This window comes from Rhinopithecus roxellana, chromosome 17 (genome assembly GCF_007565055.1).
Source record: "Rhinopithecus roxellana isolate Shanxi Qingling chromosome 17, ASM756505v1, whole genome shotgun sequence".
Taxonomy (NCBI): domain Eukaryota; kingdom Metazoa; phylum Chordata; class Mammalia; order Primates; family Cercopithecidae; genus Rhinopithecus; species Rhinopithecus roxellana.
In genome coordinates, this window is record NC_044565.1 from 106,562,991 (window position 1) to 106,581,129 (window position 18,139).

General features: G+C 37.9%; 1 protein-coding gene and 1 pseudogene across 5 annotated transcripts in view; both read left to right on the forward strand.

Annotated features, from left to right (window-relative positions):
• GCC2 (GRIP and coiled-coil domain containing 2) overlaps positions 1–18,139 on the forward strand; it is a 65,629-nt gene that overhangs the window by 32,221 nt on the left and 15,269 nt on the right. For 3 of the 4 annotated variants that reach the window (XM_010368672.2, XM_030921120.1, XM_030921119.1), the window contains 10 exons: positions 5,448–5,567; positions 6,045–6,209; positions 6,861–6,965; positions 7,930–8,092; positions 8,555–8,655; positions 8,751–8,828; positions 9,746–9,883; positions 10,884–11,005; positions 13,047–13,223; positions 16,078–16,295. In XM_010368672.2, coding sequence (XP_010366974.1) covers positions 5,448–5,567; positions 6,045–6,209; positions 6,861–6,965; positions 7,930–8,092; positions 8,555–8,655; positions 8,751–8,828; positions 9,746–9,883; positions 10,884–11,005; positions 13,047–13,223; positions 16,078–16,295 — 1,387 coding nt within the window. Of the gene's footprint in view, positions 1–5,447; positions 5,568–6,044; positions 6,210–6,860; positions 6,966–7,929; positions 8,093–8,554; positions 8,656–8,750; positions 8,829–9,745; positions 9,884–10,883; positions 11,006–13,046; positions 13,224–16,077; positions 16,300–18,139 lie in introns of all 4 variants that reach the window. The other variant, XR_004054336.1, reaches the window with a different exon arrangement.
• Positions 3,910–4,689, forward strand: LOC115894259 (annotated as a pseudogene). Its single transcript, XR_004054337.1, has one exon. The product of XR_004054337.1 is annotated as a transcription elongation factor SPT4-A-like (transcript).

Sequence of the window (18,139 nt, forward strand, 5' to 3'; positions counted from 1 at the left end):
ACAGGTGCCAGGCTCTCTTCTAAGCACTTTACATATCTCAATACAGTTAATTCTCAAAACAACCCCCAAGTATATTAGCATCAACACTTTACAAGTGAGGACTCTGAGGCATAAATCGATTAAAGAACTCAAAAGTCGCAGACTCAGATTTCTTAAGAGACCTCGGGGTCACAGAACAAGTGACAGAGCAGAGCTGGAATTTGAATTCAGGCAGTCTCGTTCCAGATCTGTTGTTTCATCCACTAAGCTATACTATCCCAGTAAAATTTGAAACAGAAACCAATGAAGAAAGAAATTCCTTCTAAGGAATTAGCTTTTTATTTCACTCCACATACCAAAATGTATTCTGGATGGATTAAAAAATGTTGTGAAAAGTATTTTTTAAAAACCTATAATGAAACACTTGATCCTTTAACTGACTTCTGGATACAAAACACTTTTTCAAACTTTAAATACTAAATTTAGGCTGGGTGCAGTTGCTGAAGCCTATAATTCCAGCACTCTGGGAGGCCAAGGTGGGTGAGTCACTTGAGGCCAGGAGTTTGAGATCAGCTTAGCCAACACAGCAAAACCCTGTTTCTACAAAATATACAAAATTTAGCTGGGCATGGTGGCACACGCCTGTAGTCCTAGCTACTCTAATGGCTGAGGCATGAGAATCACTTGAACATGGAAGGTGGCAGTTGCAGTGAGTGGGGAGATTGTACCACTGCACTCCTACCTAAAGTGTTTTAATGAATTACAAAGGAAAAGATTGAAAGATTTAACTATTTGAAATTGATATGCCTGGTCTACCTCTGGAAGAAATTAATAGATTATAAGGTCTCTTAAAATGTAAAGAAGCAAGTTCCTTATGTAACTTGCTCTTATGAAGAAGCCCATCTATAAATTGTAAATGGGTTTTTAATGGATTTATAAGATCTTTATATATGAGCATACTAATTTTGTCATGTGTAGATTTAAATTTTCAGATTTCATTACCATATTTTCATATGTAATATAAACTTATGTATAAAAATGTGACGGGATTTAAGGTAGAACCAGAAGTGCTGAAATAAAGTTTAAGAATGTTGATCACTTTTAAAAACACATACCGGCCGGGCGCGGTGGCTCAAGCCTGTAATCCCAGCACTTTGGGAGGCCGAGACGGGCGGATCACGAGGTCAGGAGATCGAGACCATCCTGGCTAACACGGTGAAACCCCGTCTCTACTAAAAAATACAAAAAACTAGCCGGGCGAGGTGGCGGGCGCCTGTAGTCCCAGCTACTCGGGAGGCTGAGGCAGGAGAATGGCGTGAACCCGGGAGGCGGAGCTTGCAGTGAGCTGAGATCCGGCCACTGCACTCCAGCCTGGGCGACAGAGTGAGACTCCGTCTCATAAAAAAAAAAAAAAAAAAAAAAAAACACACACACACATACCTACGCTCTATTAAGTTCTTCAGGATGCATCATTATAAAGATGCTGAATAATTTTGGAGTTTGTTAATTTGGCTAGTTTTTTCAGTGTTCATATCACTTGTAATAACTTGTATCAGTTTATTAAAAGATCTGAACACATAGGAGTCCTAGAGGAACAATAATTTGTAATTATTCGGATGTTTAGAAGTGTCTACTCTACATACGGAAAGTAAAAGTAGACTCTTGTATGCCTGGCATTCGTTTTTGTTCCAAGACTCCCCTTAGGAATAATACTTGATTAAAATCAGAATTTCCCATAGGGAGCCATTATTTATTATGCCTTGGCATAGCAATTCAGTTTTTACAGCTGTTGACAGCAGTTGGAACCAGAATGAGTAAAAATGAAGAAGGCCAGTTAGAGACTATCTAATATCTCTGATTTTTAGAGGAGCCTACCCAAATATAAAAGAAGCACAGAATCTTCTTTCTATGGAAAAGACCCTAGTGATACCTCAACCCTGTGTGCATGTGTGCCAGGAAGTAGCAGACTCAGATAAATAAACATACAAAAACACACTTTGGGAGGCCGTGGCTTGAGGATTGCCTGAGGTTAGGAGTTCGAGACCAGTCTGGCCACATGGTGAAACCCCGTCTCTACTAAAAATACAAAAAAAAATAGCCGGATGTGGTGTGTGCCTGTAGTCCCAGCTACTCGGGAGGCTAAGGCAGGGGGATTGCTTGAAGCAGGGAGATGGAGGTTGCAGTGAACTGAGATCGCACCACTGCATTCCGGCCTAGCGACAGAGCAAGACAACGTCTCAAAAAAAAAAAAATAATAAGCCAGATTCTAGATTCCCAAGTCCTGTCTTCTACCACTGAAATCACTAAATGGACAGACTGTAAAATCAAAATTCAGATTGTAGCAGTCAGCCACTAGTTGAGTCAAATAATTCACCATGTGTAAATCAGAATTAAAAACGAAGTACATTAGTCAAGGATCTGATCTGGGAAGCAAGAGCCGGGCGTGGTGGCTCACACCTGTTATCCTAGCACTTTGGGAGACCAAGGCAGGCAGATTGCCTGAGCTCAGGAGTTTGAGGCCAGTCTGGACAACATGACAAAACCCTGTCTCTACTAAAAATACAAATATTAGTTGGCCATAGTGGCACACGCCTATAGTCCCAGATACTTGGGAGGCTGAGGGAGGAGAATCACTCGAACCCAGGAGACAGAGGTTACAGTGATCTGAAGTTGCGCCGCTGCACTCCAGCCTGGGCGACAGAGCAAGACCCCGTCTCGAAAAAAAAGATATGGCAAGCACGATCCAAAAAAGCGTAAATGCCCCAGAAGACCCACCAGAGGCCAGGCTCAGTGGCTTATGCCTGTAATTCCAACACTTTGGGAGGCTGAGGCATATGGATCACCTGAGGTCAGTTCAAGACCAGCGTGGCCAACATGGTGAAACCTTGTCTACTAAAAATAGAAAAATTAGCCAGGTATGGTGGCACGTGCCTGTAATCCCAACTACCCAGGAGGCTGAGGCAGGAGAATCACTGCAACCTGGGAGGCGGAGGGTGCAGTGAGCCAAGATCGCGCCACTGCACCCCAGCCTGGCAACAGAGACTCCATCTCAAAAAAAAAAAAAGAACCCACCAGAGAAGCCTGCAGAGGTGAGCCAAGGACATAAGAGGTTCAGGTCCAGAGGAAGGCCACTGCCAGGCTTCACAGTCCTCTTGGTTAATGTCATTTCTCTTTTATGCATAGTATCTCAGTGGAACTTCCAAAAGTAAACTTTGCAAGAAAACATAAACACTGTGCTAGCAATAAAACCACATTTAGATACCACCTCACTTAAGTCAGGATGGCTACTATTAAAAAGTCAAAAAAATAACAGGTGCTGGTGAGGTTGCAGAGAAAAAGGAACACTTACACTTTTGGTGGGAGTGTAAATTAGTTCAGCCATTGTGGAAAACAGATTCCTCAAAGACCTAAAAACAGAAATACCATTTGACCCAGCAATCCCGTTACTGGGTATATACCCAAAGAAATATAAGTCATTGTGTAATAAAGACACATGTACGCGTATGTTCTCTGCAGCACTATTCATGATAGCAAAGACATGGAATCAACCTAAAGGCCTGTCAGTGGTAGACTAGATAAAGAAAATTGGTATATATACACCATGGAATACTACACAGCCATAAAAAAAATGAGATTATGTCCTTTGCAGGGACATGGATGAAGCTGGAAGCCACTATCCTTAGCAAACTAATGCAGGAACGGAAAACCAAATACACATGTTCTCTCCTATAAGTGGGAGCTAAATGATGAGAACACATGGACACATACAGAGGAACAACAGACACTGGGGCCTAACGGAGGGTGGAGGGTGGAAGAAGGGAGAGGATCAGGAAAAATAACTAATGGGTACTAGGCTTAATACTTGGATGGTGAAATCATCTGTACAACAAACCCCTGTGACACAAGTTTGCCTACATAACAAACCTGCACATGTACCCCTGAAATGAAAAGTTAAAAGATTTTTTATAAAACACCATTTACTTCCTGTGGGTGCGCAGGCTGTGGCCGTCTACCTCTCTGTTGCTCTTGCCATCAGAGAAGATGGCCTTGGAGACGGTGCCGAAGGACCTGCGGCATCTGCGGGCCTGTTTGCTGTGTTGACTGGTCAAGACTATAGACCAGTTTGAATATGATGGTTTTGACAATTGTGATGCATATCTACAAATGAAAGGTAACTAAGAGATGGTGTATGACTCCACCAGCTCTTCCTTTGATGGAATCATTGTGATGATGAGTCCAGAGGACAGCTGGGTCTCCAAGTGGCAGCGAGTCAGTAACTTTAAGCCAGGTGTATATGCGGTGTCAGTCACTGGTTGCCTGCCTCAAGGAATCATGCGGGAGCTGAAAAGTCGAGAAGTGCCTACAAATCCAGAGACACAGCTATAAAGACCTAGCAAGATGCAGGGCTGCCAGCATCTTTGCTGTCCACCTCCTGCCTCTGCTTACTTCTTGTTCTGAAACTAAATGAGCAGAACTTCAAATACTTCCTTCCCTCCAATTCAGACTCAGCTGACTGTTGAGAGAGCAGCACATCATTTTATCATTTTATCTTCTTTGGACTACAAGTGGGGTGGGAGGGATTTGGGTTGGTGGATTAACAGATGGAATTGAGGAGAGAGTAGGATGCTGATTTTCCTACCCATGGCCCAAGGCTGTGCCTTCCTTATGCTGAGGACTCTAGGTCGAATGTCAATAAGTATGAACCTCTAGGGGGAAAAGAAAAAAAAAAAACACCATTTTGCTAGTAATTTTGCATGCACATTTGTGGGAAGAATAGAAGTTTTCCAGAAACAAAGGCAAAAACAGGATTTATAAGGAAGAAGAGAGAGAAGAACATAAAGAACTACATGCAGTCTCGAAACAATCTCATTTACATATTTTGGTGAATAACCTAATTAGCTTGTGTGTAGCAAAAAAAAGTCTGATCATTCTGTCCTTCAGTAGGCCAACTGGGAATATCAAAGCAAATTTAGTTGGCTTTGGATTCTTCAGGAAATATTGAAAGTGTCACTGCAGAGTATGAGAGACTAAATCTATGAATGTCTTCCAGTGTTCTTTCATTAGCACCTTTATCTTATATTAGGCCAGGCCTAGAGTATTTCTCTCATCAGAATTCTTCAGGTGGAGTTAGGTATCCAGGTTAAACTTTTTATCCTCTATCCTTAAGTTGTGTTTACGTTTTGGAAGTTCAGTGTTGTTAATGAGTAGAATATTTAACCTTGGAGCTATTATATTGTTTATATTTGAAATTTTCTTTTCCTTTCATATATTTCCCCCACCCTCCAATACTAAAAGTTTTCCAAAATCTGCTAATTTTATTACCTAATGCCAGTTAGGTATTCTGTTCAACTTGGTAAATATTTTAAGCATCCAGAATGGACTCATGAATCTTAAGGTGGCTTGATGATAAAGTCTGAACTGTTGAATGCATAATAATATACCAAAGTTAAATCCTTCTTTTATTGAAGAATCTTTTATTAGAATATGAAAAGCAGTCAGAGCAACTGGATGTGGAAAAAGAACGTGCTAACAATTTTGAGCATCATATTGAAGACCTTACAAGACAACTAAGAAATTCGACTTTGCAGGTAATTTTTTAATAAATTCAAAAATGAAAACTATAACAGGTGTATTTTAATCTCAATACTTTGTGCATAAACATAAAAAAAATATAGTCGGAAACAGAATTTTTTCCCCCCACCCCCGCTTTACCCTCCTCCCCACTTGTGAGAGAAGAATAAGACGAAACAGCTAGCAACTATCTTTCTTATTATTCTAATCTTAATTCCCCTAGAGGATTGGTTGGTTGGTTGGGGGTTTGTTTGTTTTTCATTTCTGCTCTTTACTCTGCCAGTGCACCTGGTCTCTTGTAAGGTTTACCATATTAGTGGTTCAGTGACAGATTTTAAAACTTATTCTTAATTTAACATTATCGTTCTGTAGCATGGACTTTGAAATCTTCATTTGTTACACTATGCCAGTATTCTCATTAATGTACCTGTTCATTCTTCTCTGCTGTATATGTTTTCTGCATGTTTATAGTAATGAATCATTTGTCATTTCAGTGTGAAAAAATAAATTCTGATAATGAAGATCTGCTGGCTCGTATTGAGACACTACAGTCTAATGCCAAATTATTAGAAGTACAGATTTTAGAAGTCCAGAGAGCCAAAGCAATGGTAGACAAAGAATTAGAAGCTGAAAAACTTCAGAAAGAACAGAAGATAAAGGTAAAAACAGTCCTGCAAGATTGATTCACATATATATGATGCATTTACCAAAATATTATTTAAATGAAGGGAAGACTTACTAAAGAGTAGCATTTATAAATACGGCACAGTTCATTAATTCCTTAATACCAACCATAAATTTGAGAATCCATGCTGTGATTTGGGGGTGTATATATTTTAAACATTGAAATATTACCAAACTTTCTGTATTTTAGTGTGTCAGATTTATTTTATTTATTTATTTATTTATTTATTTATTTATTTATTTATTTATTTATTTATTTTGAGACAGAGTCTTGCTCTGTTGCCCAGGCTGGAGTGCAGTGGCGCAATCTCAGCTCACTGCAAGCTCCGCCTCCTGGATTCACGCCGTTCTCCTGCCTGAGCCTCCCAAATAGCTGAGATTACAGGCACTCACCACTAAGCCCAGCTAATTTTTCGTGTGTGTTTTTAGTAGATGGGGCTTCACTGTGTTAGCCAGGATGATCTCAATCTCCTGACCTTGTGATCTGCCCGCCTGGGCCTCTTCAGAGTGCTGGGATTACAGGCGTGAACCACTATGCCCCACCGTCAGATTTATTTTAAAGCCCCTTAAAAATACCTTTTTAATGTTGGTTGGGTTGTGTGGGTTGTTTTTATTTTTAATTTCAGGAACATGCCACTACTGTAAATGAACTTGAAGAACTTCAGGTACAACTTCAAAAGGAAAAGAAACAGCTTCAGAAAACCATGCAAGAATTAGAGCTGGTTAAAAAGGTAAAATAAAACACTAGGATCAAAATTGGTGTAATATTCACGTTGTTCTGTTTTGTTGTTCTGTTTGTTCTGTTATTTCTGTGATCTTGCTCTGTGGTCCAGGCTGGAGTGCAGTGGCATGATCTCGGCTCACTGCAACCTCTGCCTCCCGAGTTCAAAGCACTTATTGAGCCTCAGCCTCCCGAGTAGCTGAGATTCCATGCATGCACCACCACACCCAGCTAACTTTTTGTATTTTTGGTAGAGAAGGAGTTTCACCATTTTGGTGAAGCTTGTCTTGAACTCCTGACCTCGAATGATCCGCCCATCTCAGCCTCCCAAAGTGCTGGGATTACAGGTGTGAGCCACCGCACCCAGCCTACATTGTTAAACTATTCTATACATGTTGAAAAGAAATATTTTAGAATGTTACTTTTGGTACTAAAATAATGCTTTATAAATTACTTGCTCAAAAAATTGAAAATTTGACTTCTCTAAATACCAGTCCTTTCAGAAGAATCTAGGCTCATGAGTTATAAGATTTTGGTTTGATGTTTCATTTTGTGGACATGATTGTTGTATGACACATAAAGATTTAATTAATGTCAAAGCTTGAAATTTGTATTATACTTAAAACTTTGGCTGACTTTACTCCTTTAAAGATTAGGCTAAAAAGAAATATATTGTTATGTAAGAGCCACTTGAAATATTAGTATTTTATAAATAAGAGCTCCACAGGCTACAACTGCCCATTGTAGTTCGTTATAATGAAATAAAATGAAACTAAGAAAGTTGGGTTAAACTATTAGAAAATATTTTGTGAAATTAAAAACTAGAAAATATCCAACTCCTCATTTCTTCGTTACAGTGTAAACGATTTGAGTATTACAGAAAAGCACCCATTTATTGCTGTGGCATCATTTTAGCAGTTTTACAAATGAACTGATCTACTGTTGTCTAAATCTTTTATTTATAAAATGTGCAGGATGCCCAACAAACCACATTGATGAATATGGAAATAGCTGATTATGAACGTTTGATGAAAGAACTAAATCAAAAGTTAACTAATAAAAACAACAAGATAGAAGATTTGGAGCAAGAAATAAAAATTCAAAAACAGAAACAAGAAACCCTACAAGAAGAAATAAGTGAGTTAAATAAAGTTCACTTTACCTTTTAATTATTTCATCATAACATAACAACTTGATTTAGTGGGGGCCATTACTTGTTTATTTCACCAGTCTTTCACTGTCAGTCAGGTGTTTAACAGTGATAAATGTTACTGGGGCCCAGAATGGATGTAAAACTGTTTGCCATTAAGATGTTTATAGTCCACATTTATTCACTTTAGCATTTCTTAAGTACCTTGCTGTTGTCTGGGTTAACTGAGATTGTCATGGGTTGTAATTGTGAAAGCTAGGAGATGGGTACAGTAGAGTTTATGGCACTGTTGTTACTACTGTCACATATGTTTGAAGTATTCCATAATAAAAAGCTAAAACAGGCTTCTTTTAAAGATAAGCCAATACAAAGAAGACATTATTTGTGTATTCAAATTCACTCATAAAAAATGTTTCATCTTTTTCTGCTGAAATTATTTCTTGTGCTAGCTTCATTACAGTCTTCAGTACAACAATATGAAGAAAAAAACACCAAAATCAAGCAATTGCTTGTGAAAACCAAAAAGGAACTGGCAGATTCAAAGCAAGCAGTATGTTAATTTTTCAGTTTCATATTTTAGTACTTATTCATAATTTATTTATGAGTAACATTTTAAAAAATTTAACCAAGATTCTCATTCTCTAGGAAACTGATCACTTAATACTTCAAGCATCTTTAAAAGGTGAGCTGGAGGCAAGCCAGCAGCAAGTAGAAGTCTATAAAGTAAGGTTTTTACTTTTTAAGATTAAAAAAATGTTTTTTCATGTAGAAGTGAGGTACTAATCAGAGATTTTACTAATTATCCTATAAGGATATCTAGAAAGATTCCTCAGCATTTTGAGGAATTTGCAACAATAAATCAAGTCTGGTGTGTGACTGGAGTATATTGTTTAGCTCAAGCTAGATTATTTTCATATATTTGGAAATTTGTAATACACTGTAGAATAGTGCAGAATAAGCATGCATCTGAACTTTCTTTTTTTTTTTTTGAGACGGAGTCTCGCTCTGTCGCCCCGGCTGGAGTGCAGTGGCCGGATCTCAGCTCACTGCAAGCTCCGCCTCCCGGGTTTACGCCATTCTCCTGCCTCAGCCTCCGGAGTAGCTGGGACTACAGGCGCCCGCCACCTCGCCTGGCTAGATTTTTGTATTTTTTTTAGTAGAGACGGGGTTTCACCGTGTTAGCCAGGATGGTCTCGATCTCCTGACCTTGTGATCCGCCCATCTCGGCCTCCCAAAGTGCTGGGATTACAGGCTTGAGCCACCGCGCCCGGCTGCATCTGAACTTTCAAAATGATATTGCAGTCACAAGAAACAGTTTATAAAATGATTTTATATGTTTGCTACGTTTGTATATATTTTTATATATATAATGTCTTGAAGTATTTAAATATTGTTATGTTAAATATGTAGTCTGGGATTTTCATTTTTTTTAATTGATGTTGGTTTAAGAAAAGATAAATTAGTGAGAAAATGTCCTACTTGTCTCTACTTTTTCAATAATAATACGTTAAAATATTTCGCTACTTAATTATGCCTTATATGTACTTACGTCTCAAACCTAAAGTTTGTGTTTTAAGGAAAACCTCTTTAACTAGTGAAGGTAGGATTTGCTAAAGCTAAATTTAAAGATTTACCCCCAGATACAGCTGGCTGAAATAACATCAGAGAAACACAAAATCCACGAGCACCTGAAAACTTCTGCAGAACAGCACCAGCGTACGCTAAGTGCGTACCAGCAGAGAGTGACAGCGCTACAGGAAGAGAGTCGTGCTGCCAAGGTGCGTTCTTCAGGGCAGCCACAGCGAGCCACTGGGATTTTATTGTCAGCTAGTCATTGGTGTTTACTCCAGGGCTGTGCTCTCCCTTTTTAGTATTTTGCTGTTAAGAGCACTTATTAGATTAAGACCTGTTCAGTTAATCTGCCTCTAACCCCAATCCCATGCCAACCCCAATTGTAATTTGGATCACTTTTTTTGCCAAAAGGAAAAACATGATGTTTTTTCCATTTCAACCTTGTTTTGCAATTTATGTGTCACTTCTTTATGAAACTTTTTTTTATTAGGAAGGTGTTACACTTCTTTCTGAGGGCTAAATGATTATAAGATAACAATTTAATAGCACAGCTGTGGGGGCCTAATTTCTTGTACAGTGGTTGTGTTAGATGCAGGTCTTACTTAAGCAATCATGGCAACACTGTTGTGGGAGTTTACAGATCACTTCAGGAAAGTGGAAGACCTAGAACTTAACACTTACCACCCTGTTTTGAAAACTGAAGTTCAAATAATTTATTTGAGTTAATTTGTCTCAAATTTATGAAAGGGATATCATAAGAGAAAATGTTTATAAAGTTCCAAAAGCACATAGTGCCACTATAAAATGTATGGTTAGTAAATTAATCTACCAGGGTAGAAGACATGGTAGAAATGGATCTCTTATCAGAAAAAAATATATATATATTATTGAGAGGCCTTTAAAAAGTGTACGGCCTCCCAATGGATATCCTAATTACCCTGATTTGCTTATTACACATTGCATGTATCCATAAAAATATCACATGCACCCCATAAATATGTACAATTATGTATCAATTGAAAAGAAAATTAAGTGTAAAGCCAACAGAAGTATACTTTTTAGCAGGGTTAATCAAGGAACCAAAAAGTATGTCAGCCATTTTTCTTACTTTAAAAAATAGGTTTTTATCTCAATTTGTTAATCTCTGAAAGAAAATAAAAGGACCCTGTTATAATACAAAACGTTTCTCTCTTTTAAATGTTATAGGCAGAACAAGCTACTGTAACCTCTGAATTTGAGAGCTACAAAGTCCGAGTTCATAACGTTCTAAAACAACAGAAAAATAAATCTATGTCTCAGGCTGAAACTGAGGGCGCTAAACAAGAAAGGTAAAGTCTAAATTAAATATGCAGAGTTTTCCTCCCACAATGCAGGTTCTTCACCAAGTAGATTGAAAATCCTATTATGTTTTTGTGTGTGGTTTTTTTTTTTTTTTTTGAGACAGAGTTTCGCTCTTGTTGCCCAGGCTGGAGTGCAGTGGTGCAATCTCAGCTTGCTGCCACCTCTGCGTCCCGGGTTCAAGTGATTCTCCTGCCTCAGCCTCCTGAGTAGCTGGGATTACAGGCATGCACCATCACGCCGAGCTAATTTTTGTATTTTTAGTAGAGACAGGGTTTCACCATGTTGGCCGGCTGGTCTCAAACTCCTGACCTCAGATGATCCACCCACCTCAGCCTGTCAGAGTGCTGGGATTACAGGGGTGAGCCACAGCACCTAGCCTAAAATCCTATTATGATTTTTAACTGTGAAATTGTATATATTGTTACCAAAGAAAACAGAATTTCTTGGCTTCACTGTGTCTGCAGACAGTAACAGGGAAACTTCATTACAAAGGACACTGTTACAAACTCTAAAATTAGATGTTAAAGTGCACAGTGAGGCCAGGATATGAGATAATAGGCTAACAGTTCAATCTGGTCTTAATAAGATCTTGTCATGGTAGAAATACCGGCATTAAAATTACATTATGATTTGTTTTTCCAATTTTGAAAATTTAGAAGTGAAAATTAAAATGTGAAGTATACTTATTTGCATTAATTTAGGTTAAACAGAAGTTGCTTTAAAATATTTTACTTATTTCAAAAAATTTTAAATTTAGTACTAAATTTTGGTCTAGAATTAAACTTTTCTTGTTTATGACCAATTCAGTTCTATTTGGATGGTATATTGTTTATGCTGCTTTAAAAGTAGCGTACAAATCCTGTTTGTACTGGGAGTAAGAGATAGGGCATGCCTTGGCATCTGTGTTTTGTCTTTGAGTAGCGGTTCAGTATTCAAAGCAGTTTTACATCTGACTCTTACTGTTCTAAACAAGACTAATTATTATGAATTTTTGTATGTTTATGTTTGTTACTTTCATTTAGGAATCTATTAAATATAGAGACTGTAGATTGAAACATGGTATTTTCTCTCCAGTAGCTCATTATATAAAGGGGAAATTAGATACTGATACATTTCATAAATATAAAAATGTCACCATTTTTAAGAGCCATTTTTGACCATGCCTAAATTTTGAGTTGAGATTATATGAATGTAAATGCATTTTGTGTTCCTTCTACTTTCTTATAATATAAATACATTTTTTAAAAAGAAACTAATAGTGTATTATACTTATTGTGGCAGAATTAGGATTTTAACTATTTCCACCTAGTTTTTTTTCCAAGTTTGAAAAGACCTGCTTTTCTTCAGGGATTATCTTTCACTGTAACTTGATCTGACATGCCATTCTTAAAACAATAGTTTAAGAACTGTGAGTGCGCCGTATGTGGTGGTTCACACCTGTAATCCCAGCACTTTGGGAGTCCAAGGCTGGCGGATCACCTGAGGTCAGGAGTTCAAGACCAACCTGACCAACATGGTGAAACCCCATCTCTACTAAAAATAAAAAATTAGCTGAGTGTGGTGGTGTGTGCCTGTAGTCCCAGCTACGCAGGAGGCTGAATCAGGAGAATCGCTTGAACCTGGGAGGCAGAGGTTGCAGTGAGCCACGATTGCGCCCCTGCATTCCAGCCTGGGCAACAGAGCCAGACTCCATCTCAAAAAAAAAAAAAAAAAAAAAGTAGCATGACGTTTTTTCTTTAGCTGACATAGTCCTGTAACATAAAATAGGCTATTTTGATGCCCCTTTTTGAATATGAAATTCTAAATTTTAAAGAAATTTTTTGTAAATCTATAGTGCCTAAGATTTTAAATCTGGCTATGTCTTTTGTATTATATTTAATCCTAGTCTTGAATTCTTCTGACTATTACATTTCCTTTAGAATCATCCAAGAGTATGGCATTGAAAGATTAAATGGTTAAACTATATTTAAAACCACAAAATCAAATTCACCTTTTTCAAAAAATTTTAAAACTGTATTTCTGTTTTAGGGAACATCTGGAAATGCTGATTGACCAACTAAAAATCAAATTACAAGATAGCCAAAATAACTTACAGATTAATGTATCTGAACTTCAAACATTGCAGTCTGAACATGATACACTGCTAGAAAGGCACAACAAGATGCTTCAGGAAACTGTGTCCAAAGAGGCGGAACTCCGGGAAAAGTAAGGTTGTTAGCAGCACTGACGCTGTACCAGACAGCAATGTATTTCTTTGTTGAAACTTCTAATATGTTGCTCCTTGAGATAAATGCAGATTAGAAAATAAAAAATAGACATATCTAAAGGCTTGGTAACTTTGCTTTATCTACCTTAGAGCTTCACCTTTTACGTTGCTTTTGTATTTTGCATTTTTAAGAACAACTAATGTCTGTCTGCTCATCCAGTATTCTGCGTCTCCTACAGCCTTCTTGGCTAGGATGTTTCTCTAAAAAAGAAAAACATACTACTTTCCAACCCAGGTATCAAATCATAAGCATTTTTTTTTTCTAGAAGAAAACACCCAAATAGTTGCTAACTGAAAAAGAATATGCAACTTATCTTTGCAATTCTATCTTCAGTTTGTCATATTTTGTTCATCACTCTAATACTTTAAATAGACATTAGGAGAATTGGCAAAATAAATAGATTGTGAACAAGAAGTTTTCAACTCCTGTGATAAAGAAATTGGGTAGTAGGAGTATTCGGCTGAGGAAAAGAATTCTTCATTGAGCATCTTTTATCAAGGGTGTTAAGATACTTTTATCACAGATTTTCTTTTTTTTTTTTTTTTTTTTTTTTTTTTTTTTTTTTTGAGACGGAGTCTCGCTCTGCCGCCCAGGCTGGAGTGCAGTGGCCGGATCTCAGCTCACTGCAAGCTCCGCCTCCTGGGTTTACGCCATTCTCCTGCCTCAGCCTCCCGAGTAGCTGGGACTACAGGCGCCCGCCACCTCGCCCGGCTAGTTTTTTGTATTTTTTAGTAGAGACGGGGTTTCACCATGTTAGCCAGGATGGTCTTGATCTCCTGACCTCGTGATCCGCCCGTCTCGGCCTCCCAAAGTGCTGGGATTACAGGCTTGAGCCACCGCGCCCGGCCACAGATTTTCTTATATATATCTAATCTTATGCTAATCTGAAAAGTGAAAGCACTTAGCTTTTTGTGGCTTCTGTCTGTTAACAGTGTAATTTGCTTGTTAATCATGTAAACCAAAAGTTTCAGGGAGATGGACCAGTTTTCTAGCTGCCTGTCACCAGGGTTTACCATGAGATTATCTAGGTGATGTTTGCTTGATATTCTCCAACACTTATTCTTTAGGAAAGTTATTGCAAGTTACATTGCTAACACAAAGTAACTGTTGATTCCTCTAAAGTAATTCATCTTTCAGTAAGTGTTTTTTGAGCACCTACTATGTGCCAGTCACTTTTCATAGTATTTTGAGATACCTTTAGGAGTCTTTCCTCTTCTTCAGAAATGTTAAAAACTAACAGTATTGTTACTGTCTGTGCCCAAGTATGAAGAAATAGCCTCTTTATATAGTCTCCACTTTTAAAAATGTTTTAATATTTATACTTTCTCTATAGTAGATTGTGAAAATGGTTCCAGAGGAATGTGATAATTAGGCTAACTAATTAATATCTGTATTACCCAGAGACTACAGTTAATATAAACACTTCAGTAACAACTGAGACAGAACAGTGAACTTCCATTAGCACAGTCATTCTTATTCCAGATGGGGGGTTTAAGCATTTAGCTTTCAAGTAGGTAAATTTAGAAATGTCACCGATACTGCCTGAGAATAGACACTTTACCCTACCTCTAATATTTATCCTGCTTAGACTATTTTTGTAACTACCAATGGTTCTTCCTTTACTTTCTTGGTAGATATTGTTTGAACAAAATGCTTGCAGAGAAATGTGTATACACTAGTATTTTCTAGATTCATTAATCAATATGAACTTAGTAATTAAGATTTCTTTTCTAAAACATGGTATTTTATTGCATTTCTCTCTTCAGCCACTAAACCCTGTTTTAAACCTTATATGGTGCGCGTAAGTGTAGCAGGTAGAAAAAATATCTTGGAAAAGTATAGGCTAAACTGTTAACAACATTTATCTACCTGTGGAATTGGGATTTCATCCTGCCAGGCATGAGAGTAATTAATGAGGGCTTTTACTTTTTTCTCCAACAGCTTTTGTATTTTTATGAGAGAATTATGTGGATCCCCTGTATAAAAGGAAATTTGTTTTGTTTTGTTTTGTTTTACCAAAGCCAAACATATAAAATATGAAAACTACAGGTAAACCCTTAAAAGTGATGGTTCCCAAATTGTAGGCCCACTGGTTAGTTTCAGGCCGAATACATAAAAATCACATTGAAAACTGCTAAAAGTAGGGAATTCCTAGAATACTACTGAGATCCTGATTCAGTGGGTGTAACATGAAAACTAGATGTCTCTATTTTCAACAAGGTACTCCAGCGATTCTTACTTGCAGTGAGATTTGAAACAGCTACAGTAAACCAAGTCTGTGTTTGTGGTTCATGTTAATCGACTCAAAAATGAATACTTTAAAGTTTTCTGAGTGAATCAAGAGTGTGAGGTTTTTTGTTTTTTGTTTTTTTTTCCTCATATTTTCAGGGTAGTAGATAAAAGGGAGATTAATCTTATATTTATGTGAGCTACCACATACGATGACATGAAGAAGTGGACTAATTAAAAGTATAATTATTTTATGCTTTAAATATAGTCCTTTTTTCTGATGAACCATGAAGTTCCTAGTCTGGACAACACAACGCAGTTTCTCAACTGGGGTTCTTCATCTGAAATGTGGAACACAGATTATTTGAGCTAGATGACAGCCAGTGTCAGTTCTCATCAAGTTATTACACAATGAGTACAGTGTAGGTATGTAGGAGAGAAGTTGATTCATACATTCAGTAGAGGTCTTAGAGCTAATTCTCTTGCAGAACCCCGTGGAGAAAGGCTAAAGTCAGCATATAAAGTTGAAAGATCTTCTGTGAACTAAGTTTCTCATCTTTCAGATTGTGTTCAATACAATCAGAGAACATGATGATGAAGTCTGAGCATACACAGACTGTGAGTCAGCTAACATCCCAGAATGAGGTCCTTCGAAATAGCTTCCGAGATCAAGTGCGACATTTGCAGGAAGAGCACAGAAAGACAGTGGAGACATTACAGCAGCAGCTCTCCAAGGTGGAAGCACAGCTCTTCCAGCTTAAGAATGAACCGACCACAAGAAGTATGTATGTACACATGGAAATATTAGTTGTTCAAATTTTCGTGTATTTATGTCTTTTAAATACATTCTTCCAAATTCATAAGAAAGAAAATTTACTAGGTGTCACCAGTGTCAATTCTGTGATTAATGAATTTTGGATTTGCTTACTAGGAAGATATTTGAACCATCTGAATCCTTCCTTGATTATACTTACAGAGGCCTGTATAACCTCTTAGAATGCTGACTTTGATGTATTTCTTACCCTCAATGGAAAGGAGTATTTCTTTTTCTCTGACTTAAACATACTCTGGTAGTCTCATGACATATGTCTTAATTCTAGTATTCACCAGATTTGTTTCGTGTTCTCTGTTGTTAGTCATCAAGTTTGTCTACTTTTTAAATAGAAACATTAGAGATGGAACAAGGAGCTTAGAAACACTCAGGCGGCACTGAATGTGTAGAATTGCATGGCCAATATAGTTTCTTTCCTTTCACATTTACAACTAGTTGGAGTTTTAGTTCAGCCGCACCCAGTGTCTTCCATTCTGCTTCCAGGAAGAAATGGAAAAATGTCAGCCATGATGATGCAGTATTTTAGTAGCAAGTTGATGGTGTTTTGGTTTCCCATGGGAAATATTGTCACTGGAGCATTAGCAGCTATCGGTCACTTACTAGGGTAAAAAAGCAACTTCAAGATAATTTAACATATGCCAAAGAATCAACAAAAGAAGTAATTGGCCAGGGCAAAGGTCGTACAGGAGATTGTAATCTAGGAATTAGCAGTGGAATAAGCAGTCAGCTTATCAGAAACTCAGGAAAATTTTTCAGAAAAGGCAGTCCGGCCTAAGGCAACTTAATGAAATGCAAAATAAATGAAATCTGAAGTTTAAAAATCTAGATTACAATTCTGGTTTCTAACTCAGTTATGAGACCTTGGGCAAAGTCATTAAATTTATCTGAACTTCGGATGTTTTGGGGTCAATAAACCAATACATGTCAAAGGGCCTGATAAACTTGACAGTTTAGACCGGACATGGTGGCTCACGCCTGCAATCTCAGCACTTTGGGAGGCCAAGTCAGGTGGATCACATGAGGCCAGGAGTTTGAGACCAGTCTGGGCAACATGGTGAAACCTCATCTCTACTAAAAATACAGAAATTATCTGGGCGGGATGGCATGCACCTGTAAGTCCCAGCTACTTGTGGGGCTGAGATGGGAGGATGGCTTGAGCCTGGGAGGCAGAGGTTGCTGTGAGCCAAGATTGTGCCACTGCACTCCAACCTGTGTGACAGAGTGAGACCCTGTCTCAGAAAGAAAAAAAAAAAGCACTTTACAGTTCATCAGCAAACAGGAAAGTCTTGCTAGACAATGTAATTGATTAGTTCCATGCTCTGGATTCTGGGCTCTTGTTGTATGAACACTGTAGGTATGAGCAGCAACAATTAAGAAACTGCAGGGGTAAAGGTGTAAGGGCAGTGATTGAGGATGTCTGCCGAGCAGATTTCAGCAAGTGTGTTTCAAGAAGTATGCACCAATCTCAAATACCTAATCCTGAAAAATTGCTAGAATCTAGTTTTTTAATTTTGGCCAGTATTTAGCAGCAGTATGGCCCTCTACTCTAAATTAATAAAAAACAAGTAGTACTGTATTATGAGCTGTGTTATCTAACAGTCTATCTTAGCTAGTAGCAATTAATTTATAGCTTCTGCTAAAATGACTAACGTAGTTAAAAGTTTGATATTTGATAACTAAATTTTTTTTTTCTTTTGAGACTCGCTCTGTCACCAGACTGGAGTGCAGTGGCGTGATCTCGGCTCACTGCAACCTCTGCCTGCTGGGTTCCAGCAATTCTCTGCCTCAGCCTC